A 24,706-nucleotide genomic window follows, 5' to 3' on the forward strand; every position below is an offset into this window, starting at 1 on the left:
TCTTAACCTGGGATGGAAGCGCGATACCTATACTTATATATGTAAATACATAGGTATTATAATATTAATATATAAATTATCCTATAGACAATAACAATGATACAACATACAATAATAGAAAATAAGATGTAATTGTCTATATAATGCAGGCTATACATAATAATAGGAAATAACATATAATTATATATAGTGTAGGTTCTGTATATTAAAAACCAGTCTCTGTGGGTACACACTTTCCTGCCCAACAGGTTTCCATATTTCTTCCCAAATTTAATAAGTGCCTGTACACGTGTAGGACACGGTGCCTCTGATTAAATTAACTTGTAAATCAGGTGGAAACGGTGTGTTTGCACGGTGGGAAGCGTGGGAGGTGATCCCTCTCTCCTGGCCCCCTCATTTCACCTGAACAAAAGCTGTGAAAAAAGCCAGTGAAGGAGAAGAGCTGCTGTCCCCTGCAAGGTTTGGGAGTGGGGGATGCTGCCAGTGCCATCCCTTCCTCGCCAATGGAGAAATCCGTCACAAAGGAGCGGATATTGATCCTGGCACTGCTGATTGCCATCAGTGATCACAGTCATTATTGTGCTGCTGTTAATTAGAGGGGACGCTGGGCCACGTCAAGCCCGTCTGCACGTGAGGCTGTTGCTGCTCGCTGGCAGTGTCTCCACAGGATGCTAATGGCTCCAGGGGGGATTAGGTTCTGGGGGAAAAGGGAATTTATTTCTTTTCCTCATGCTGGAGAGCTTGGGCACCCTGGGCAGCTGCTGGTGCCTGGGCTGAGGTGCTGGGAGTGGAACCTGCCCCTCCCGTGGCAAAGTGTCACCGTCAGGTCCAGGAGCATCAGTGCCTTGGGGACCCACCAGCCCTGTCTGGCGGCATGGGCTGGAGATGGGCCACAGGGCACAGCTACCACAGCCACCCACAGGGGTTTTCTGCAGGATTTCTCCTTACAGACTGGTTTCCAGCTGCATCTGAGCACATCTCCTTTCCTTCCCCAGTGCCTGGCGGCATCGCCTCCGAGTCCCTCACCTTCACCCCGCTGGAGGACATGATATTCCTGAAGTGGGAGGAACCGGTGGAGCCCAACGGCCTCATCACGCAGTACGAGGCATGTCCTGGTGATGTGGCACCTGGGGGACATGGGAGGGTCCCCGTTGGGGGGGGTCTGGGACAGCCTCTGCTGTTGGCCATGGGGATTAGAGGCAGCTGCTGCTACCCCTGAGCCCTTTGGCTTTTTTGCTGAACCTCTTCTTTGTTTCACCTCAAAAAGTCCCTGGCTGCCCCATGACCATCCCCTCCTCTGGAATCATTGCTTTAATCCCTTCTCCACCCAAATCCGGGCTCTGTCCCCTCTGCCACGGCTGATGCCGTGTGCTGTCCCTGCAGATCAGCTACCAGAGCATCGAGTCCTCAGACCCCGCGGTGAACGTGCCGGGCCCGCGGCGCACGGTGTCCAAGCTGCGCAATGAGACCTACCACGTGTTCTCCAACCTCCACCCCGGCACCACCTACCTGTTCTCGGTGCGGGCCCGCACTGGCAAGGGCTTTGGCCAGACAGCGCTCACCGAGATCACCACCAACATCTCCGGTAGGTTCCCCCACTGCCTTCCTGCTGCTGGGCCTGCTCCTCCACACACTCCTGGTGTGGAGCCTCTGGCTGGCTCCCGTGGTGGTGGCTGGCAGTGTTTTGGTGGCTGGATGCTGCCATAGAGAGATGCTCCTGGTGGTGGCAGCTGGGCTGTGAGCCCCTGGCAGTCCCCAGACTGGTGGGTCCCTGTCTGGGGAGTCTGGCCAGCCCAGTGCTGGTGGCTGGTGCTGTCTGAGCTCTCAGGGTATGAGGGATTAATTTGGCTTCATTAATGAGCTGTGCAGTACTTGGGGCTCTTTGCTCGTGTCCATGGTGTCGCATTAATTGCAGCAAATGGGCTGAGCATCAATGGGGGCAAAGCAGCTCAAGCTGCACCTCAGTGGCTGCCAGTGATGGTTTGAGAACCACAAGGCACGAGGAGGGTCCCCCACCTTGGTCTGGGGGTGCTGCTGGGCTGGCTCAGGTGTGCTCCTGCCCTGGGGTGGGGGAAGCTCACACTGTGCTGGTGATCCTGGTGGTGCTGTTCCTGAGCACATCTCAGGCATTTGGGTCCTGCCAAGGTTGGTTCCCGCTCTTGGTTTCTTCCCCTCTGCCAGACTGGTGTTGGTAATCTCCCTTGTGCACACCCAGGGGTCCTCTCTCAACTCTTGTACAACACCTGGAGAGGTGTTTTACTTTATTTGCAATAATTCATATTATACCACTGGGTGAGGTCTTGCCCTGGGAAAAGCTGCTCATGCCTCAGTTTCCCCCTAAGCCAGGGGAGCCCCAGGACTCACCCCAGCTCCTGTTGCAGCTCCCACCTTTGACTACGGGGACATGCCATCGCCTCTGGGCGAGTCAGAGAGCACCATCACGGTGCTGCTGCGGCCGGCGCAGGGCAGAGGGGCTCCCATCAGGTAGGTCGGGGCTGCAGGAGGGTGAGACCCCAAATGAGGTGGCACAGGGGGCTCCAAGGAAGGGTAGGACCGTTCTTCCCGAAGCTAACCCGTGCCTGGCCCTCCCTAGCACCTACCAGGTGATCGTGGAGGAGGAGCGGCCCAGGAGGCTGAGGCGGGAGCTGGGGGGACAGGAGTGCTTCCCGGTGCCGCTCACCTTCGACGACGCCGTGTCCCGCGGCTCCGTGCACTACTTCGGGGCAGAGCTGCCTGCCAGCAGCCTCACCGAGGCCAAGCCCTTCACCGTGGGGGACAACCAGACCTACAACGGCTACTGGAACCCGCCCCTGGAGCCCAAGAAGGCCTATCTCATCTACTTCCAGGCCATGAGCAACCTCAAAGGGGTGAGTAGCCCTGGCACCCTGTTCCAGCCAGGGGTTGGATCAGGGACAGGCAGGCTGGGGTCTGAGGGTTGGTAAAATGGGTCTGCTTTTAGATCCCCCTCCCTGGGTCACCCTCTGGCTTCACCCCTGGTGTCGTGCCAGGGGGCAGTTGGTGCTCCAGGCATGTTGAGATGTTGGTGTCCTGCTCCAGCACGCCTGTGTGGTGCCTGTCCTCATCCCCGTGTAGATGCTGGGGGTGGAGTAGCCGTGTTTCCCCCAGCCAGGACACTGACAAGCACCAGTGCAGGGGAGACCCCATTCCTGGGGCTGCTCCTGGCCTGAAGCAGGACTGTTTGGGCAGCCAGAGCTGTGTCACTGCTGGGACCCAGTGCTGCCAGGATGGCCAGTCCCAGCTCCAGAGAACTCCTGAGGCTGCCCTGCCCTCCCTGCTGCTGCTGCCAGTTCCCTCTGCTCCCCCTGCATCCCCCTCGGGATTCCTCCGACAGGAGCACCGGCACCTGTGGGGATCCTTCTCAGCATCACTGCTCTGGCAGCTCCTGTCCCACCCTGGGGAGCATCACTGTCCTGCACATCTCCATCCTGCTGGAAAGTGCTGCCCACTGAGCCCTCTTTGCTCCTGTTCACACCTCGCTGCCTTGTAACTGGAGGGACAGGGAGGATCACTGCTCTGGGTCGCTCAGCACCGCTGGATAACAACTGCTGCCTGATGCTGTGTTACATCTGTCCTGCTGGGAGCCAATGGATTTATCCCAGCTGCCCTCAGATGCTGGAAAAACTCTGGATTGTAGCTGGGTTTTTTCATGGTTTTTGTGCCAGATGAAGCAAGAAGCAGGAGAAGGAAACGCTGGAGATCCCAGGGAGTTCAGTGCTGCAGCCAGCCCTGCCCTGGATATGTGACATGGGCAAGTCTTGGGCTGAGGGTGGATGCAGCAGCATTGGTGCCTGGTGTCCTGAGAGACTGGAGGATGCTTGGGGAAGAAGAATCACACTGCCAAAATGGTGCTTTTTATTTTGCAACAGAAGTTGGATGCATGGAAAAGTGGAATATTTTAGCTGAACCCATCCCTAAATTGCAAATGTTAAAACTGTTGGAGACTTGAGCTGGAACCTCGTGGTGATGTTGGCAGCAGGTGCAGAGCACCAGGACTGAGGCTTGAAACTTTGACTGATGGAAGACAAACCCATGAAGCTCGGGATGACAACCTGGGAATGTTTTAGCTGTAGCTGGTGGCACATTGGTGACATGTGGCTTGGCTGCGTCTGCTGGGTCCTCCCACGCTCTTGAGCTTTGCTATCCCCTCTGTGCCAGGAGCAGTGGCTCCAGCTAAACCTGGCAATGCTGGGGACAGATCATTCAGCAGCATCTCTTGGGACGTGGGGCCCCAGGAGCTCTTTCTGTGCTGCAGCACAAATCACCCAAAGCACCAAGGGACCAGCCCTGTTCCCACCCAGCCTTGCTCGGGCAGGAGTGTGGGGCAGAGCTGCTGGGATGCTCATCCAGCACTGACCCACCTTTTACCTCCATAGGAAACTCGGCTGAACTGTGTCCGGATCGCTCGCAAAGGTGAGCTCCTCCTGCCCCGATCCCAGCCCGGCTGTGGCTCCGGTGGGTGGGGACCAGCCCTGGCAGTGCTTGGGCTGCATGTGATGGGTTATTCCAGCCCCACCCCGCACTCTTTTGTTTCCCACTCTCTTTGGCGTCTGGGGTTTTTCCCTCGGTTGAATTTTCCTTGTTAATGCTGTTACCACGGTGGAGGTGGCAGGCTGGAGTGGTGGTGCAGGGATGGGTGGATGATCCTCTGTGGGGTGAAAGGTGACCAAAGGGACTGTGTCTCCCCACTGGAACTGAGAGAGGGACTTGTCCACGGTCGTGGTGTGGCACTGCAGAGCCCTGTGGAATAATGTGTGTTCATGGAGAAACAAACATCCCATGGAATGAATCCCGGTGTTTCCATGTCTAATGCTGCCAGTCTCCCTGGAGTGGGGAGTGTGGTGGGTGCTCACAGCACCCTTGTCCACCCACCCTTCCTGCCCGTCCTTGTCCCCTGGCAGCTGCCTGCAAAGAGAGCAAGCGTCCCCTGGAGGTGTCACAGCACTCGGAGGAGATGGGCCTGATCCTGGGGATCTGTGCCGGGGGGCTCATCGTCCTGATTATCCTGCTGGGAGCCATCATTGTCGCCATTCGGAAAGGGTAAGGACACCTGGGCTGCTGCTGGTCCTCCCTCCCTCCCCTGGTGATCCTGCATGGATGGAAACTCTTCTGGCCCGAGCCCTGCAGGGATGCTGAGCACAGCCATCCCCATCCCACCAGCTCTTCCCTGCCAGCAGCAGCCCCACGGGACCCCCGTGCATGCAGCTCTGTACCCCCAACCCAAGATCACAAAAATCAGCTTCATCCACTCTGAGATGTTGCCTCTGGGCTTCCCTGTTGCCTTGGCCAGGCTAGCACGAGCACGTCCAGCATGGATGGGGCTGTGGCCGTGGTGGTGGGCTTGCACTGGGGGGGTCACGGGGTGGGAGGGAGGAGGGCAGGGGCTTCTCGGGACACTCATCCCCAGAAGCGCTGGGGATGCGGCCGTTGCTTTTCACGTGGATGCAATGCCCTGGAAAAGTGGCTTCTTCTGTGCAGGGCTTGAGGCAGTGCTGGGCTGGGGGGACTCTCAGAGCTGGGATAAAGGACAGCAATTAAACACAGGGCTTGGGAGGATGGAGCAAAGTACGTGAACAGCCAGAGGGAGAGAAAAACAGCAGGGCAGAGCCTTGGCCCGGTAAATCTGCAAAGCTCTTTATGGCTCCATGTGCCCTGGAAGGATCCTTGTGGATTTATGCTGCTGGAAGAGTGGGACTGTCACATCCCTGCACACTTTGAGGTGCAGGGCTGGCTCATGGATCCATTGGGTCCTTCCCTGGTGGAGCAAGTGCCAGCAGTGCTGATGTGTTTTGGGGAGTGATGCTGTGAGTGTGGCTGCTGCATTCCTGTTGCCAGTGCTGTGGGACAGGAGGAGGAGCAGCTCTGCTTCAGCATCCCAGGATGAACCTGTTGAAGGATAAACCAGAGCTACGAATTAGACCTGGTGCTGAGAGCCTTGAATTTGGGGCTGTTGGGAAGGTGGGATGAGCTCATAAATCTCCAGAGTGCTTTGCCATTGGAGAAACACTGATGTGGTGGAATGGAAATGCAGCCTTGGAATATGTTTGTCTCTAGTAAATGGTGCCCTGGGAATGTGACATCCCAACCCCATCTCCCCCTCTGGGTCCCTAACCAGAAGCCTGGGGGAAAATCCCTACATTTGGGACTGCTTTGTTGTTCACTCTTAAAAATGATGGAATATCCCCTTGGACAAGGGTGCTGAGGACACCCACCACAGTGTGGTTATGCTGAGAGCTGGTGCTGTCCTGCTGGGATGTCAGCTCCTGCCCAGGGTAAATAACCCGCGGGTGCCACAGGGGAGCCTGACTCCTTTATGGTGCACTGAATTTTCTGGCAGCTGACTTGCCCTGTAACCTCCCTTCCCAATGCTGCAGAAAAGGTGCTTATGCAATTTCTGCTGTTCTCTTTGCACGCTTGCCAGGAGGAACTACTATTCGTACTCCTATTACCCGTAAGTAATTGTCATTCTCCTGCTTTCCCTCCTCCCGGCCGCCCCCCTCACCCCGCTGCCCCAACAAGTCCTTATCTCTGCCAAGTGCATTTTAAGGGTCTCTTTGGATCAGGGAAAATAATGCTGCCGAGCTTGTTAGAGACAGAAGGCAGCATAAAGGGGAAGGGTCAGCGACTCTGAGTTGAATTCTGGATTTTAGCAGCGCTTTGCAGTGTTCCAGCCCCACCACGATGCCAGCATGGGCTCAGATCTCCTGTTCATCCTTCTGGTTTAATCACTGTCTGCCTTTGGAGCCTGATGCTGCCTCTCAAAAACAGTCATTCAGGTTTCTTTGCCTAAATGACTTGAAATTGGGGTGTGAGGTTCTGTCCAATTGAGAACTCCTGAGATTTCCCAGCATCTTCATTTGGTGTCTAAAGAGATCCTGCATGGGGGGAAAAGCCTCCACAGTGGGTGCTGAGCACGGGTTTACTCAGGGGGGTCCAGCCCATCCCTTGGCATGGATTTGGCTCCTGGCATGGCTTTAAAATCACAGAATGGTTTGGCTTGGAAGGGACCTTAAAGCTCATCTCACTCCAACCCTTGCCATGGGCAGGGACACCTTCCACTAGACCAGGAGGTCATGTCTGGAGAAATGGGGCTGTGCTGGGGCAGATCCATGTGGTGGGAGATGGCTGGAGAGAACTTTTGGAGCACTCCTGGCTGTCCAAGGGCAGGGGACAGGAGAGGACATTGAGGTTGAGCAGCTGGAGTTGCTGCAGCCAGCGAGAGATGCCGCACGTGCGGCTGTGACCAGCTTGGGACAGCAGAGCACCAAAGCGTGATGACCACACTGCTGGAAATAATCCATCCTGCTCCCCGAATAATCCAAGCCCAGGAGCTTTGAGGGGACCTTGGATCACCTGATGGTAAAGCCTGCTCACGTCTGCTCCTCCCTGCTGCAGGAAGCCCGTGAATATGACCAAAGCCACCATAAACTACCGGCACGAGAAGACGCACATGATGAGCGCCATCGACAGGAGCTTCACTGACCAGAGCACCCTGCAGGAGGACGAGCGCCTGGGGCTGTCCTTCATGGACACCCACGGCTACGGAAACAGAGGTGAGGGTGGGAGCCTGGCAGCCCTGTTCTCCTTCCACAACTGTGGGAGCAGAGGTGAGGGTGGGAGCCTGGCATCCCCCTGCTCCCATCCCACAGCTGTGGCAACCACGGTAAGGATGGGGACACTGGCATTCCCCTGCTTCCTTCCAGCCACAGCAAAGGTGCCAAATAACCCCAAAATATCCCAGGAGCAGCCTGCCTGAGCTCAAGGAGTGTTTGGACAGCTCTCAGGCACAGGGTGGGATTGTTGGGGTGTCTGTGCAGGGCCAGGTGTTGGACTCGGTGGTCCCTGGGGGTCCCTTCCAACTCAGGGTATTCTGTGACTCTGTTGAAGGCTTGGTGTTACATCCATGTTAGTTTGATGTGTGTGGGCTCAGGGTCTGGCTGCAGCCCCTCTGGTTCTGGGTCAGTTCCACCTCCTGGCGTACGCTGAGGTTGGAAGCTTTCCCCAGCCCTCCCCACACAGCCTGGGCTTCGAAGGGTTAAAGAGCCCCTGTGCTCACATCAGACTGAGACTGATAACTTCACACCCACTGGAGGATGTGTCTCCATGCTGATTTAGTTGTAAAATAACTCTTTGGATGCCCCAGTTTCAGCCATATGCTAATAACATCTGTTACAGTAACTGCAAGATGCCGCCTGCACGCGGCTCTTCCGCACCGGCTGCGGGATTAATGCGCTTCCCACCATTGTCTCATGGATCATTAACGCCCAGAGGGCAAACTTTTCCTCCTCTTCATACACAGAGCTGGCTTAGGTGTATTTTTGCTTTGGTTGCTGTGCTTGGAGCTCTCAAAGGCTGATGGGGCTGAGCTGGGGAGCTTGGGCTGCCTGCCGTGGCTGGGGGAGTTTCCATTGCCTGTGAACATCCTTAATTAACGAAGGGAAATGAATGACTTGGTGACTGCTTGGTGGCTGTTCCCCACCCCGTGCTTCAGTTTCTGTGCATTTAAAAGAAAGTCACTAATCCTCATGGAAACCCAAGTGGATCCTCAGTGTGTGGCTGTGGCAGCACCTTGCTAATGCCAGCAATTAATTAATTTCTCGTTAATCCCAGCAGCTGATGAGCCCATTGGTCAGGTCATGGGGTGTGGAGGCACTCTCCTGTGTTGTCCTGTTGGTTCCCAGGGGGCAGGAATGGATGGGATGTTGGGAAGGAATTGTTCCCTGTGAGGGTGGTGACGCCAGAGGTTGCCAAAGAAAACGTTCCCCGCCGCTCTGTGGGTGCGAGGCGGTGATGGGGACGTGGCCCAAGGCTTTGCTGCCCTGCTAGCCCTGGCTGTGCCTCCCTCGTGCAGGTGAGCAGCGCAGCAGCGTGGTCAATGAGTCCAGCAGCCTCCTGGGGGGCTCCCCACGGCGCCAGTGCGGCCGCAAGGGCTCCCCGTACCACACGGGGCAGCTGCACCCGGCCGTGCGCGTGGCCGACCTCCTGCAGCACATCAACCAGATGAAGACAGCCGAGGGCTACGGCTTCAAACAGGAGTATGAGGTGGGGACAGCGTGTGCCAACGGGGGGACTCGGCCAGGATCTGTGTGCGAGGAGAGGATGGATGCTCCAGGGCTGGAGCTCTGGATGGGAGCTGGAGCTCACAGCTCTGGGCTGGCGTTGTCAGCATGGGGGGTGTCCCTGAGTCTGGATTCAAGGGCTGCTGCTGGAGCTCTGGTTTATTTGTCACCTTGAGCAGGTGCCTGTCTGCAGTTCATCATCCCAGCTCTCCTGCAAGGGCCAGGGCTGCTCCTTCCTTCCCCTCCCCTGGACATCACCGTGTCACCTTCTGCTCTCCAGCACACTTGGCTGTGAGAAGCGTGGCCATAGCCTAAGGACAAGCAAATCCTCTGCAGTCTGGCAGCTCCAAGGCCATGAAGATCCCGGGGAGAGGATGCTGGGGAGGGATTTCTTTCCCAAGAGTTGTTGGCAGCATCATGTCCATCCCAGCTGGTCAGCTCAGAGCACTTGTAACAGAGCAGGTTATTTCACAAGCCTCTGCCTCAGCACAGCCAGCAGGGTCACTTCCTGACTTCTCGGTGTCCCACAGGTCTGGAGATTGAAACTTCCCAGTGAAATTACTGTTTAATGCTCAGCTGTTTCAGGAGCAGGAGCTCTCCCCCACTTTCGTGCATTGGACAAACCAGGGCTTGTGATAATCATTAGTGCTCCTTGAAAAGCTGCTGTATGTTCTTGGAACTAGTCATTTGAAAGCACTCAGATATTATGGGAGGGGAGAAAACATGTAATTTCCTTCCACTTTCCCCCTCTTATGCCAATCTGTGAATGTCACTGTTATTACACACAAACCTGTTCTGTGCTAGGGAGGGAAAGGAGCTGGGGAGGTTTAGCAAAAAAAAAAACCTACAACCAGCCCTGGAAAAAAAAAAATACCAGGCAGTCTGCAATTTGCTGGAAAATGGGCCCATTTTGTGCATGCAACAGGGGAGTGTGGCTGGCAGAGTGTGCTGTGAAGGTGGAGCTGGGGCTGCAGGAGCCAGGTGTTGGGGTGGAGGGAGCACCCTGTGTCCCCAGGGAGCTTTTGGGGCTGGGGGGACCCCACAGTCCAGCCCTTGGCTTGAGATGTCCATCCTTTCCTTACAGAGTTTCTTTGAAGGCTGGGATGCTTCGAAGAAGAAAGACAAGACCAAAGGGAGACAGGATCATGTGTCCACATGTGAGTGCCTTTAGCAAAGCCTCAGACACCCCACACAACTTGAGAATCCTGCATTCTGCAGACTCCTCAGCCAGAGAGAGTGCCTGGGATGCCCTGGAGGGTGTCCAGGCACTGCTGATTCCTTGTCCCCTTTCCCCAGACGATCGTCACCGTGTGAAGCTGCACCCGCTGCTGGGTGACCCCAACTCCGACTACATCAACGCCAACTACATCGATGTAAGTGGGGACAGGGCCTGTGTCCTTGGGCTCTGGGCTGCAACAGGAGCTCCCTGTGGACCCTCTGGGTCTGTCCAGCAGCATTTGGAGCCAGGGTGGGCTGGTCAGTGCATCCCTGGAACCAGGGATTCCCTGGAATCACGTCAGGAAGGACATGCCTGATTTGTGTTCATCAGAAGTTTCTGCTCGTTGCATCTCTCCCTGCTCTGCTCTGTCCCTCCTTTCTCATTCCTCCTCTGCTTTTCTGTCCTTTCCCCCCTCACCTGCTCATGTGGCCGTGGATCTCCCTCTCCCTGGGTGGGGCTGCAGATGAGAACCGAGAGACCAGTGGGGAACCCCTCGATCCTGCTGGTGTGTGTGACCCTGGGCACAGCCCAGTCCTGGTGTTCTCTGAGAGCAGTGTCCCCAGGAGTGATGTCCCCTGTCACCTGCAGAGCAGGTGCAGGAAGGCTCCAGTGTCTCCTGGAAGCAGCAGCAGCAAATCCCACTCATCCCTCCTGCCCAGAGGGTGTTGTCTTGTCAGTGGGGGCCTGATCCCAGTGCCCAAGCAGTGTCCCTCAGCCAGCCCTGTCCCCTGGGTCCTTTCTGCCCTGTCTGTCCATGGCCTGCTCTGGGGCAGGTGCTCTAACCCCTCTCTGCTCTGTGCCTCACTAATATCTCTGCTCTTTTTCTCTCAAACCTGTGTCCCAACGGGATCCTTAAGATCCGGATTAACCGAGAAGTAAGTAGACTCATCCTCCTCTCCTTCCTTCTCTGCTCCCAGCTCTTGCCAGGTCTCGCCCTGGGCAGTGTGGTCTCAATATCATCAGGGAGAGGTGCCCATAAACCTGGGGAATGGGAAAGCAAGGTCTGTGTGCCACTGGGGCATGGAAAGCAGGGCCTGTGTGCTCAGAGAAGGGTGGAATTTGACCCACAGGGTGTACTGAGTGTGGGATGGCTGCTGAACCTCCTGCAGGGGACTTGCAGCACCTGGCCCAGTGGCTGTGGGGAATTTCTACCAGCTGGGTGACCGGGAAGTGTCTTAAGGATCTGTGCCCCAGCTTGGGACTGATGTCTCTGCTTCCCTTGCAGGGCTACCACAGGTCCAACCACTTCATAGCCACACAAGGTGAGTCATTCCCTGCCCTCTCTGCCTGTGGTTCCTCAGCTCCTGATGCAGCAGCCAGGTTTTGTTCTGGTGGGATTAAACCTGGTAGGACTAGGAAAGGAAGGGAGGGGGCCAATGTGGAGCAGCTCCCACCCCTCCTGCCTTCCCCTGGCACTGCACAGCCCTGGGGAAAAGGGCTTTGAGGTGCTGTGGAGCTCTCAGAGGCAGGAGGGGGACATGGTGGCATTGGGCCACTGCCAGGGCTGGGTTCTGCTGCTGGTGCCATCCATCTGTGGGAGCTTTTACCGTGTCCCTCAGGGCCCAAGCAGGAGATGGTGTACGACTTCTGGCGCATGGTGTGGCAGGAGCACTGTTCCAGCATCGTGATGATCACCAAGCTGGTGGAGGTGGGCCGGGTAAGGTTCCCATCCCATCCCATCCCTCTGGGCTCCAGCTCTGCAGGGCCAAACCCCCATCCTGTGCTCTCCCTGTAGGTGAAGTGCTCCAAGTACTGGCCGGATGACTCTGAGATGTACGGGGACATCAAGATCACGCTGGTGGAGTCAGAGACGTTGGCTGAGTACGCCGTGCGCACCTTCGCCCTCGAGAGGGTACGGCCCTGCCCTGCCTCGGGGTCAGACCCCTCCTTGGGCACCCTCACAGCTTGGCATTTTCAGAATCCTGTTTATTTAACCCAATATGGGGGCACCAGTCGCTCCTTCCTCTGCCTCTCCCCTGGCTCTGCACCCTGTGCCAGGCGGGCGGCTCAGTCCCACCTTCGTTTGGACAGTGCGTGTTTAATTTTGGTGTGAGTGTGGTGGGGGGTGAAGGATGAGCTCCTCTCCTCTGGGCTGGAGGTGATGTAGCCATCACTCTGCACTGTGGTAACTGGAGAAGGAGGCAGTGCAATTTACCCCTTAATCTACAGGAATGTCAAATTACTGTCAGGTTATGGGGCAGGGAGACCCGAGGCTGCTGCCACCTCCTCCTTCTTCTCCTTGGTGGCTTTTAACCCTCCTGCAGCCAGGAGGAGAGAGCTGTGGGGCTGCCCCAGCATGGCTGCTGTGTGCTCCATCTGCCTGGATCTGCCTGGCAAAATCATGGATTCCTGAGAAAATCAAGCGTTTGAGTGACCGTGTCCTCTCACCCTTCCCTTGCAGCGGGGTTACTCGGCCCGGCACGAGGTGAAGCAGTTCCACTTCATGTCGTGGCCCGAGCACGGTGTCCCCTACCACGCCACAGGGCTGCTGGCCTTCATCCGCAGGGTGAAGGCGTCCACGCCGCCCGACGCCGGCCCCATCATCATCCACTGCAGGTGCGGGCAGCGCTCGTGGGTGGGTGGGGGTGGAGGGCACCTAAAACTCATCCCCCTGCCACCCCTGGGCACTGACACCTTCCCCTAGTCCAGATCCCTCTGAGCCCTGCCCATCCTGGCCCTGATGTCCCTCTGCGATGGCATCTGGGAAATGTCACCGCTGGCTGGTGGCAGCAGGGATGGGGGGCTGGGGCCCAGCTCTGTGCTGGGGCTGTCCCAGCCTGTTAGTGGTGACAGCTCTGTCCCACTGGGCAAGGGTGAAGCAGCAATGGGCAGCTTGACCAGTGCTGATGGTCAGGACGTGGGGCTGCAGGGGGCAGCAGGACAGCCCCGTTCCCAGGTTTCCCACAGGGAACCCTGCAGGGCTCAGCAGGGCGCCGGAGCTGGGAGGACACAGGTGACACATCTGAGCAGCTTTGGTGGCTCTCTGTGCCACCAAACCTGAGCAGGCATTCCCACACAATGGGCTAATGATTCTTCCTCCACTGGACAAACCAGGAGGAGATGATGAGTGGGAGAGATTTTTTTATTTTTTATTTGATTTCTCCCTGTCAACTGCCTCATCAGTGTTCATTCACCAGGCAGTGCGATTAGTGCCCGTAGTCTGTAATCACTGATAATCACGATGAGTGATTCATCAGCCCCAGAAATTAGTATTACACTGGAAAAGACTCTAGGAAAGGAGCAGGGGGGGTGCTTCTGTTCCTGACACATCATGGGGGGGTTCAGGGCACAGTAGATCTTTGTGACTCCAGCCATGTCACCACTGCTGGGCTGGCTCTGGGCATCCTGCTGGGCTCAGCCTTACCCTGAGGGTCTCCCCTGGGGCATTCAGACCTGCTCATGGCAGGGGAGCCTCCCTGCTCTGCCAGGGCTCGGAGCAGAGCCCTTCTTGGTGCTTTTGGGCTGAGATCCCAGAGGACTGTTAGCACTCAGATGGTTTAGTTGTCAGTTTTGTTGTAAAAACCACGTGTTCTGCTGCCTTAAATTAAAAATGAGCTTTAGGCATGGGTGCCCACCCACAGTCTGACCATCACAACCCTTGGGGCTGCAGCAGGGCTGTTTGGGCAGGTTTAAGGTTAAACCAGGCTCTGGAGGTGTGTGAGGTCCTGGCAGCCCTGTGGGGTTGCCTGGTACAGGGTCTGTGTGTTGAGCCTGCACCCACAGAGACCTTGCTCAGTGCCCAGCAGCGTTTTGAGCTGTGTGTGGGTGCCAGCACAGACTGGGAATGTGTTTGCTGTCTCCCCCTCCATCCCCAGTGCTGGCACAGGGAGGACTGGCTGTTACATCGTCCTGGATGTGATGTTGGACATGGCTGAGTGCGAGGGGGTCGTGGACATCTACAACTGCGTGAAGACCCTCTGCTCTCGGAGGATCAACATGATACAGACGGAGGTGAGCGGCTGTTGGGGACAGCCGGAGGTGCTGCTGTCAGCAGCCGGCTCTGGAGGCTCAGGGTGTCCCCTCTCCTCCCCAAAGGAGCAGTACATCTTCATCCACGATGCCATCCTGGAGGCCTGTCTTTGTGGGGAGACCAGCATCCCCGCCAGTGAGTTCAAGCCCACCTACAAGGAGATGGTGAGGATAGAGCCACAGAGCAACTCCTCGCAGCTGCGGGAGGAGTTCCAGGTGAGCGCCCCAAAACCTCTGCAGCTCCCCCTTGTCCTCCCCCTCCCGGGGCCCGTGCCTGCTGGGACTGGGCAGGGTTTGAGGGGGACCCGTGGGCCTGCAGACCCTGAACTCGGTGACCCCACACCTGGACGTGGAGGAGTGCAGCATCGCGCTCCTGCCCCGCAACCGGGAGCGCAACCGCAGCATGGACGTCCTGCCGCCCGACCGATGCCTTCCCTTCCTCATCTCTGTGGATGGAGACAGCAACAACTACATCAACGCGGCCTTAACTGATGTGAGTGCTCCCTGGGGAGGGAAGGAGCTGCTTCCCCTGCCCTCAGCCAACTTTGCACAGCAAAACTTTGCTGGGTTCGGATTTATGGCCTGGTGGGTGTGACAGCAGTGACTGCAGTGTCACCACCGTGTCCTTACTGGTGCTCGTCTCTCCTCTCTGCAGAGCTACACCAAGAGTGCTGCCTTCATTGTCACCCTGCACCCGCTGCAGAACACCACCACCGACTTCTGGCGGCTGGTGTACGACTACGGCTGCACCTCCATCGTCATGCTCAACCAGCTCAACCAGTCCAACTCTGCCTGGGTGAGTGCTGCTGGCCCCACGGGTGCCTCTGTCCTGCTCCATCCCCGTGAGTGCCTCTGTCCTGCTCTGTCCCACCTCCTGTCCTGCTCTGTCCCCATCGCCCTGCAGCCCCTTGCCTTGCTCACTCAGCAATTTCCCCTCTGCAAGGGGACATGGGACTGTCTGCAGCGCTCAGGGTTTGTCCCCTGTAAGCACAGGGCTGGCCAGGTGGAGCCACAGAGGTGTTGAGCAGCAGCCCAGTGTGGGTGCGTGGTGCTGGTGTTGCACTGACATTGTGCTGGCATTGGTGTGGTGCTGGCTTTGAATTGGTGTTGGCATTAAATTGCTGTTGGTGTTGGCATTGGTGTTGGCATTGGTGTTGCCATTGCTCCAACAGGTCCATGCTCCCTGAGCTGGAGGCAGCTCTGCTGGTGGGGTCTCACCTGAGCAGGATCCCTGACAGGATCCCTTCCCTTCCCTCTGCCATTTCTCCTCATCACTCAGCCCTGCCTCTCTCGCTGCCTGTTCTTCAGGGGTGTCTGGGTTTACAATATTCAGCTGGGTCCTAAATGTTTACTGGTGTAAGACCAACAGGTAATAAATCAACCTTTCCAGCAGGCAGCTCCAAAAGGTGACTTTGAGGGTACAGCCCTCATTTGAACTACACCTTGCCAAGGGAAGCTTTAGTATCCAAATTACAGTTCTGAGTCTGGAGGGCTCAGAGATCTCAGAGATTTATAGCCCCTATTAATAACCAATTATTCCTGAGACACGTTTGCCGTGCAGTTGGGCCCAGGCCGTGGCTGACCTGCGTTGCTAAATGCCCTGTGAAAGTGCGGTGACAAACATCATATATTTTGTGTCAGTGCTGGTTTCCCAGCTGTCACACTGTGAAAACAATCTCAGCCGTGCTCCAGGGACCGAGCCATCCATCAGTGCCATGACAGACACAGGAGGGGGAGTTGCTCCCCAGAGATGCAGGCTGGGGTTGTTTTGGCTTGGTGGGATGTCCCGGGATGGGGAGCGCTGACATCCCATGGTGCTGTCACTGCTGGTGGCAGAGTGGCTCCTAAAGCCAACAGGGCTTGAGAGCCAGCTGGGAGCAGGCCAGCCCTGCTGCATCACTGTGCAGGATCAGGTCAGTGCAGGAACTGTGGCACAGCCCATCCCACATCCCCTGGGACTGCAGTGTCTGTTCCCAGCTGTTGTGTCCGTGCAGTGCCAGGGGGCTGTGTGGCTGCTGGGGGTGGGCCTGACCTTTCACCCCTGATCCCTCAATAAACTGGGACATCCTCCAGCCACTGGTGTGCTGAATGAGAAATGGCATTGTGGTCCAGCCCCATCCCTCCCCGGTGCCCCCATCCCTCCCCGGGCCCACCCCAGCAGCCCCCGTGCTCCAGCCCCAGCTGCTCCTTGCACAGGCGTTTCCCGATGCCCTTCCCCGTGTCCCAGCCCACATTCCCAGTCACGGTGAGCTTCTCCCCACAGCCCTGCCTGCAGTACTGGCCCGAGCCGGGGCTGCAGCACTACGGCCCCATGGAGGTGGAATACATCTCTGGAGTGGCGGATGAGGACGTCATTTCCCGGCTCTTCCGAGTCCAGAACATCACACGGGTGAGCTGCTTGTGCACACCACAGAATCCCAGCATGGTTTGGCTTGGAGGGGAACTTCAAAACCACATTGTTCCTACCCTGGACAGGGACACCCTTCATATCCCAGCTTGCTCCAAGCCCAGTCCAGGCCTTGGACAGTTCCAGGGATCCAGGGGCAGCCACAGCTGCTCTGGGCACCCTGTGCCAGGACTTGACAGCTCTTGTGGTGGAGGAATTTCCCCCTAATACCCTTTCTGAACTTGCCATGATGCAGCTGTTTTCTCTTTTTTACTCACTTGTTACCTGGGAGAAGCGACAGACCCACTTCAACATTTCAGTGAGCTGTTGAGAGCAGTAAGGTCCTTCCTGTCTGCTGGGGTCTGCAGAGCAGCCCCAGCTCTCCTCCTGCCAGAGAGGAACTTGTAGAATTGCCATTGCTCCCTCCAACCTTTCTGGAGCTGCCAGCTCCTTGAGAGGTGTTAGAAACCTGCAGGAAGATTTTTCCTCTGCCTGAAGATCCATCTCTGCCCTGCCTCACACACGGCACAGGATGGACACTCCCCATGGGGGCACGGCAGCTCCCCCGGCACCAGCAGAGCCCTTTCCCTGCAGGATGAGAAGATCCACACGGATTTTTACCCTTTGTCAGTGTTTAGTGGCTGGTTAAACTGATCTAGAAAGAAGAGAAATGCAGGGCAGCAGGGCAGGGATGTGGTGATGCAGAGCTGGACGAAGAGAAGAAGCTGATTTACCTAGAAATGGCAGCTGGGAGGAGGTGACATCCCTGAGGTCTCTAAACTCCTGATGGCTGCCAAGAGGCTGAGGCCAGTGCCCCAGTGAAGGTCACTGGGCAGATGGGAATTAGGGAGCTTGGAAGGGAACGTGTGGCTTGGTTGAGAAGGTGCTTTAGCAGGGTGCCCGGGGCCAGAGGAGATAAATCCTGATTATCTGAACTCTTAACACAAAGAGGGTTTTGGTTCACGCTCCCTGAGGGAGCATCTGGCATTTCCTGGGTGTCAGCACAAAATCCTACACCAAATATGCTCAGCTCTCAGGTGGTAGAATATACTCTGGGCTAAATTAAAATGCAGCGTGATGGAAATCTGTGGATTGACGAGGAGATTCCTCCAGGGAGCAGATTGCTGGAGTAGGGCTGGGAAATTCATGGAGCCACTTTGTGCCAAGCCTTGCTGGAATGGAGATGGGCTTTGGGACTGTCACAAGTGCTCCAGAGCTTTCACCTTACTTCAAAGCAGATCCCAAAACTTTCCTTCCCAGGCTGGCAGAGGAGTTTTCTTCTGGTTTAACTTCATTTTTTTGTTTCCTCTTCCTCCTCTGCTGTCCTGGCTTCTAGCTGGAAACAGAAACTGGAGCCTGGGGTGCTCAGCCCACCACAGGCACATCACCAGCTCACATCCAAGCTCCCAGAAAGGTTCAGAAAAGCCCCTGTTTAAAATGTGCAGCTTGGAGTGGGCACCAAATGCCCCCAACTCCCAGTCCCCAGGAACTCCCAGTTCCCCCACAGGATCACCTGGTCCTGCTGGGTGGGGAAGGTCTGGTCTCATCCCACTCAGCAGGCACCTGGAGCTGGGTGAGCAGAGCCCTCCACAGCTGAGTGTCCCCCCTTTCTCTCCACGTGCTCCCCACAGGAGCTGCGAGCCCCAGGCTGTGTCTGGAGGGGTGAGCGTGGTCCCATCCCTGGGGTCTCCGAGTGCTCCTGAGCAGGAGCCCCACATCTGCCCAGCTGAAGCTTGCTGAGCTGTGTGGATGTAATCCTCCTCCTGGATCCAGCTAACCAGATTAGCTTTCCAAACTAACCAGATTACCAGGTATTAAGGTCTCGCCTCCTCCTCCTCTCAGCAGCCTCACACTGAGCACGGCAGAACCACGTCCCGTGGATCTGTGGCATGCAGAGAGGAGCCCTGGGGAGGCTCAGGGGCCTGGGAACAGATTTTGGGGGATACACAGACTGCCTAAAGTCTGTGAGGTTGGAGAAAGCAAGTCAGTGGAGTTCTCCTGGGTGGGATGGGGTGGTGGAACGAGTGTGAGCTGGAGGCCGGGGCTGGACCATCCATGTTACAGCAGCAGGAAAGGATTTTCCTCTCCACCTCTACTGTCCATGCATGACAAACCCCTCCTTGCCTCCGTCAAACCTCCAGTGGAGGCAACTGAGGGCAGGCCGTGGGTTCCAGCTGAGGAGTTTTGCTTTTCCAGTTGCAGGAGGGGCACCTGATGGTCCGGCACTTCCAGTACCTGCGCTGGTCAGCCTATCGAGACACCCCGGACTCCAAGAAGTCCTTCCTGCACCTCCTGGCCCAGGTGGAGAGGTGGCAGAAGGAAAGTGGTGATGGCAGGACTGTGGTGCATTGCTTGTGAGTGTCAGCTGGGAAGGAGCAGGCTGTGCTGGGGGAGAGAAGCCTCCAGAGCCCACAGCTGTGCCTGGAGATCCTCCACAAAGCCCTCACCGTGTCCCCAGATGGGGCTGCCTCTGCCACAAGATGAGTTTTGGCTGGGCACTCTGGTCACCTCCTGAGATGGATGCTCAGCAGGGGGACACCAGCCTGCCCTTCGTGCTGGTCCCCAGCCTTGGCAGAGGTCCCAGCCCTGTCCCCACACCCCGGGTGTGCAACAGGCAGGAGCTGTGCCACCCCCACTGCTTGCTGCCCATTTTGGAGGGGAACAGAGAATCAGAGTGATTTGGCTGGGAAGGGACCTTGAAGCTTATCTTGTTCCACTGGGAGGGACAGCCCAGGGTGCTCTGAGCCCTGTCCAGCCCAGAGATGGTTTCCAGCCCTGTCCTCCCAGTGGGACTGGCTCACAAGCACCGTGTGTGCTCCCCTCAGATGGGACCCAGCACGTTCACAGATGGGGACAGACAGCAGGCAAGCCTTTAATCAAAAACTAATTACACCCTTGTCCATCTTTGTCAGCTGAAGGATAATTTGAGAAGATGCTTTTCAAAGCTCTGGCATCGTGCTCTCTCTTCCTCTGCCCTGTTCCCATTGCTGTCAGGCTTCAGGTGTGGTGGTGTGGGAACAGGGGCTCAGCCCGGGGTTTGGGGAGGTTCCCAGTGGGACCGTGTGGAATGTGGGGCGGCTCCTCCAGGCAGCAGCACCAGGTCACCAGCCCAGGGTCACCCTGCACGGGGCAGGAGGGACACAGCAGCTCCCCCGAGGTCACAAGGAGTTGATCCATGGCAGGGCTGGGAACTGAGCCCAAATGAGATCAAGATCCAGCCTTGGTGATCCAGAAAGGTGTTTTTATGCTCTTGTGAGGGTTGGAGGGCAGGAGCATTGTCCTGCCACCCCATGGGGCAGGTTCAGGTACAGGCCCTTGCTCTGGGACATCCCCTGGGATGCAGGGTTGGATAGAGAGACTTGGAGGTTGCAGGAAGGTGCTCTGGTGCCACCTGCTCAGCCCTGCTGTGTTTGTCCCACCAGGAACGGAGGTGGCCGGAGTGGCACCTTCTGTGCCTCCACCATGATCCTGGAGATGATCAAGTGTCACAACATGGCAGATGTTTTCTTCGCTGCCAAGACCCTCCGCAACTACAAACCAAACATGGTGGAGACCTTGGTAAGCGCCAGACCCTCCCTGTCCCCCCTGGCTGCAGGTCCTGGCAGGTGCTGGGGATGCTCACCTCCCAAAACTCTGCCTTTCCCACCCCAAATCCTGGTCAGCATCATGGGCTGGGCTGGGCAGTGAGGGAGCTCCTCAAAGCAGCCTGAGCTTTGTCTCCACCCAGCCGTGCCTGCACGGGCTCGGGGTCAGTGCTGGGATTGCTGGAAATCCTCCCCAGGAGCCGTAAGGCACAGTCACATTAACCCTGGGGTGCAACTGTGGTTCTTTGGAAGGTTTGTGGCGCTGGGAGCTGTGGGTGCTGGTGTGGAGTCAGATAAATTATTCCTGTTGGGATATAAAAGGGAACGAGTGCTTGGAGCGAGATGAATGGGTGGGAGCAGCAGTGGAGTGATGTGTCCCGAGGAGGCTGGAGCTGCAGCAGGTCAGGGCAAAAAGCCCCTGCCCCAATTCAGGCCACGATGATGGAACAGGGGAGGGGGCGGGCGCCTGTCCCTCCCTGTGCTGGAGGCATCCAGGTGCCTCACGGTGTTTTAAAAGCAAGTCAGCTGGAAATGTTTACCCTGTTGGCATTATAAATCCCTGAGTTGCAAAGTGAAATGGTTTTGAGGAGGGGATGTGATTTGCATTAGGAATTAAAAGCGGAGGAGAAGGTGAGGGAGGGGAGCAGGGGGAGGCATGCAGATAATGGGAAGATGATGTGACAAGCATGAAGCCACCAGGCACGTTGGTCTGAATTGCAAGGGTATTATAAAAAGGCAACATTTCCCATCAGGACATGAGCCTCCTCCCGCCTCAAATGAACCTGAACTGGCTGTTCTGGGAATCTCAATCTCCCAGAGTCACCGGGAGGCCAGATCCACGCCTGGTGTAAGGAGCTCAGCCCAGCAGAGAGCACTTCCCACTGCCTGCGCCTCTTCCCCCTCTGTTTGCCCCGGGGGTTATTTTTATATGATGATAAATGGAAACAATCCTTTTCCTTAATCCAAAAAGCATTATGTGCTTTTAATCTGGGCTGCTGCAGCCTCCTCACTTTGAAGTCCTGCTCCCACCTGGGATCCCATGTGGGATAACAGGATTTCGTGCCGGTGCTCAGGCTCCAATCCCCATCCTGTGGCCAGGTTCTCCCTGCTGCTGTCACTCCCAGAGCTGTCACGGGGCCCCAGCAGCCTGACAGGGGCCTTAGGGCTGTTGAGATGTGTTTTTCCTCAGCTGGGGATAACTTTGGGAAAGGGCTCCCTCAGGGCTGTAACCCCCTCTCTCCTCTCCTCTCTCCGAACAGGAGCAGTACCACTTCTGCTACGACATAGCCCTGGAATACCTGGAGTCCCTGGAGAGCAGATAGCACCTGGCCACCAGAGGGGCAGCAAGGGCTCGGGCAGGCTGGACACCGTGTCCCTGCTTGGGGTGGGGAGGGAAGCAGCCAAGGAGCCAGCAGGAAACTCTTGGGATCCAGACAGCGAAAGGACGTGGAGATGTGTTGGCCGCTCTCCATCGTCACCCTCCTCTCTCCTTTCCTCCCTGCCCTGGGAGGATCCCAGAGCCCATCCCGTTCCCTGGAATGGCAGCCTGGGTTGGTGTGTGCGGGGTGAGGCCCTGCAGGGGCTCTGCAGCTGCTGGAGAGGAGCCCAGGGAGGGAAGGAACAGCGGGCCAGAAGGAGCTGGGGCTGTTTCCCAGCAGGGAACGATGGATACTGGGAGATGTTGCTCTTTTTCTGTGGAATTGAAGCTGCTCCTTGAGGAGCCTGGAGGCTGCCAGAGGTGTTCCCTCGGTGGGATTCGCTCTGAGCTGGAGCAAAGGCCCCCAGGAGCTGTTGAGTTTCTGCCTGTTGGCCCCATGATCCATGGATCCTGTTGTAGTTCTGTGAGTTCTGAGCCTCTGTGTATCCAGGCCTGGACAGACAGGGGTGAGGGCTGGGGGCACTGACCTGGACCCTCCTGGTGCTTCCACAAAGCTTCTGAGGGGGTGGTTCCCCAGCATCTCCACACCTTCCTCTCAACCTGTAGCACTGAACTCCTCCTGATGTCCCACAGGCCCATGGCTCTGTTTTTAACCCTTTCCTTGTGTGTCATTGCATCTGAAGCAAAATCCTCAAAATCTGGGTCCATCCCAAGTACTTCTTGGGCAGTTTTCCGTTGATGTTCTTGGCTTTTGCTGGGCCTGGTGAGGTGGGAGGATGGATTTTGGGTGGTGTTGGCTTGGGCTGAGCCGTGCCCAAGGTGTGGCCGTGCTCTGGGCTGCACAGGGGACGGTGCCCACGCCCCTGTGCCACCAGGGCTGGTGGCTGGAGGTGCCTGATGGTTTTTAGCTCCATCCTGCTGCAGGTGGGTGTGAGATGACGCTTTTCCCATCTGATGTTGGGGCAATTACAGGGACTCTGCTCTCAGCCTGGTTGTAATAAAGTAAACAGCCTTGGGAAGGTGCAGCCAGGTCTGGACTCTGCCCAGGGAGCTGAGGGAGGCTGGCTCTCTCCTGGGGGCCAGGCAGAACCCTTCACCATCACTCTGGGAGGGATGCAGCAGAGCAGATGAGAAACTCCAGATGCTGGAGGTTTCATGGGGGCAGCCCTGTCCTTCAGCCATCCTCCAGCCCCACTCCCCTCTGCCTGCCTGGGGCTGGAGCTCCCTTTGCCCAGGGAATTCTGCCCAGGGAATGGTGAAGGCTGCACAGCTGAAGTGGCTGTGCTGGAGGAGCAAACCCAGATGTTTCCATCCATCTTCTCCAAGGGTGAAGGAGAGCAGGAGGAGCCTCCCGTGTCTCCCCTTGGACAATGTGCTCCCACTGTGGTGATGGGGATTTCAGCACCAGCCCAGACCCTTGGCTCTCCCTCCTCCTCCCTGAGGAATTCACAGCCTGACAATAACTTATTCCAAGGGCTATACGACCTCATTCCTTCCTTCTCTCCATCCCTGCTGTCTCACCTGCTGTGTGCCCATTCTGTCTTGTCACCACCAGGTGTTTTTTACCCCCAAGTGATCTGGCTGCACCAGTACCCACACTGGGATAATGTCCTTTTCCCAGTCCCCATCTCTCTACAGAGCTGTCTGCTGTCCCAGGGAAGGTGCTGCATGCAGGAATTGTTTGGTTTTGTGTGAGAAGGGCTGGGCTGAGGCTCTGAAATCCCTGGAATGGGATGGTTTGGGAGCTGTCCAGCCCCTGGAGCTGGAGGGATGCTGCTGCCTGTGGCACCCACATTGTCCCTGTGGTCCAGAGGGAGGGAGCGTCCACAGGGCTCTCCAGGTACAGAAAGAGGAAAAGGAGGAGTTGAAACCTGTTAGTCCTACAGAGACTGGAGGAGTTGTATATATGTTTTCAAATCAAGATTTTTTTCCATTTTATTTTGATACCTCCTTGCTGGGTGTCTCTGGGTTTTTAGGGCATCTCTGGTGCAGGGCAGGTTTTGAAATCCAAGTGCTATAAAACCCAACCCATCTCCAGCTCCTGCTGAGATGCTCCTCTGACACGAGGCAAGGACATCCTGTACATAGAAATATAAATATAGAAATCTATATATAAAAATATAAATACTGTTCTTAAGATGGATAATGTTTATTGGTATTACAGATTGGAGTGGTGCTTTTTTTGTTAAATAAAAACAAAACAACAAAAAAAGGAAAAAAAAATTGAAACCCAAGGAAAACACCAAATTGGAACAATTTTGTCTATATGCAGTCAAAGTGATCCTGAAAGCTGGCAGCATCCCTTGGATGGGACTTGGGAGCACGAGGCAGCTCCAGCGTGGAGGAGATGGAGCAGTGGGACTGAGGGAGGGACATGTCTGATGTGGATTGTACCACACACATCCAGCTGTTGTTAACTGGTTTTTTATTATTTTGTTATTATATTATTTTTGGCTTTCTTTCCTTTTAAGAAAATCAGTTGCATAAATAAATGTTCCAAATTTGTGGTGGCCTCTGGAGTTCTTTCTGGCTCTGAGCTGGGAGCTGTGATGTGGGGATCCTGAGGTGCAGAAACAGCTCCTCTCTCAGCCCTGCCTTTTCAAGGGTGTTTTTGGGAGAGTTGCAGGGCCAGGTTCATGGCACAGAGGAGATGGGGTTGCCTTGTGTCCCTGATCTCAGACTGCCCACCCTGGCTGCCCACAGCTCCTGATGGAGCTTCCCCGCTGCTGGAAGAGGTGGTGTGGAGGAAAAAGAGCCCCAGGGCATTTCCCAGCTGGAGAATGAAATCCTGTTGTAAGAGCTTCAGGAAAAGTTGCTGAATTGTCTTTGGTGATTTCTTTACTACGAAGCAGCCTTCAGTTAAATGTGTTGTGATATGAAGCACTTCCAGTAACACTCGAGTCTTAATTTAATGGAGACCCAGGAAAAAAATCTAATTGACTTGTCAGGATTGTTTTTCATCTTTAATTAAGGCTCATGAAGGAAGCAGTAATTACACTTTACTGATAAATAATAAAAAGGGGATCATGCAAATTGAAACGGAGTGCTGCCCTTGGGAAGGGCTCTGGGTGTGTGGGGTCAGGCCTGGCAGGG

The 24,706-nt window shown here is 56.3% G+C and overlaps 1 protein-coding gene across 4 annotated transcripts in view; it reads left to right on the top strand.

The window, feature by feature from the left end:
• PTPRU (protein tyrosine phosphatase receptor type U) overlaps positions 1-24,118 on the top strand; it is a 49,511-nt gene extending 25,393 nt beyond the window's left edge. Inside the window, exons 9-32 of one of the 4 annotated variants that reach the window (XM_086863871.1) lie at positions 996-1,105; positions 1,384-1,585; positions 2,382-2,484; positions 2,594-2,867; positions 4,395-4,431; positions 4,920-5,058; positions 6,440-6,469; positions 7,414-7,571; positions 8,870-9,060; positions 10,162-10,234; positions 10,374-10,450; positions 11,154-11,171; positions 11,522-11,558; positions 11,856-11,953; positions 12,032-12,148; positions 12,698-12,852; positions 14,112-14,247; positions 14,332-14,481; positions 14,585-14,758; positions 14,921-15,061; positions 16,529-16,654; positions 18,848-19,005; positions 20,074-20,209; positions 21,495-24,118. In XM_086863871.1, coding sequence (XP_086719997.1) covers positions 996-1,105; positions 1,384-1,585; positions 2,382-2,484; positions 2,594-2,867; positions 4,395-4,431; positions 4,920-5,058; positions 6,440-6,469; positions 7,414-7,571; positions 8,870-9,060; positions 10,162-10,234; positions 10,374-10,450; positions 11,154-11,171; positions 11,522-11,558; positions 11,856-11,953; positions 12,032-12,148; positions 12,698-12,852; positions 14,112-14,247; positions 14,332-14,481; positions 14,585-14,758; positions 14,921-15,061; positions 16,529-16,654; positions 18,848-19,005; positions 20,074-20,209; positions 21,495-21,557 — 2,903 coding nt within the window. In that variant the 3' untranslated portion in view covers positions 21,558-24,118. The remainder of the gene's footprint in view (positions 1-995; positions 1,106-1,383; positions 1,586-2,381; positions 2,485-2,593; positions 2,868-4,394; positions 4,432-4,919; positions 5,059-6,439; positions 6,470-7,413; positions 7,572-8,869; positions 9,061-10,161; positions 10,235-10,373; positions 10,451-11,153; positions 11,172-11,521; positions 11,559-11,855; positions 11,954-12,031; positions 12,149-12,697; positions 12,853-14,111; positions 14,248-14,331; positions 14,482-14,584; positions 14,759-14,920; positions 15,062-16,528; positions 16,655-18,847; positions 19,006-20,073; positions 20,210-21,494) is intronic. The other 3 variants (XM_086863872.1, XM_086863873.1, XM_086863874.1) reach the window with 3 other exon arrangements.
• The last annotated feature ends 588 nt before the right edge of the window (positions 24,119-24,706 follow it).

This window comes from Cyanistes caeruleus, chromosome 26 (assembly GCF_971803275.1).
Source record: "Cyanistes caeruleus chromosome 26, bCyaCae1.hap1.1, whole genome shotgun sequence".
NCBI lineage: Eukaryota > Metazoa > Chordata > Aves > Passeriformes > Paridae > Cyanistes > Cyanistes caeruleus.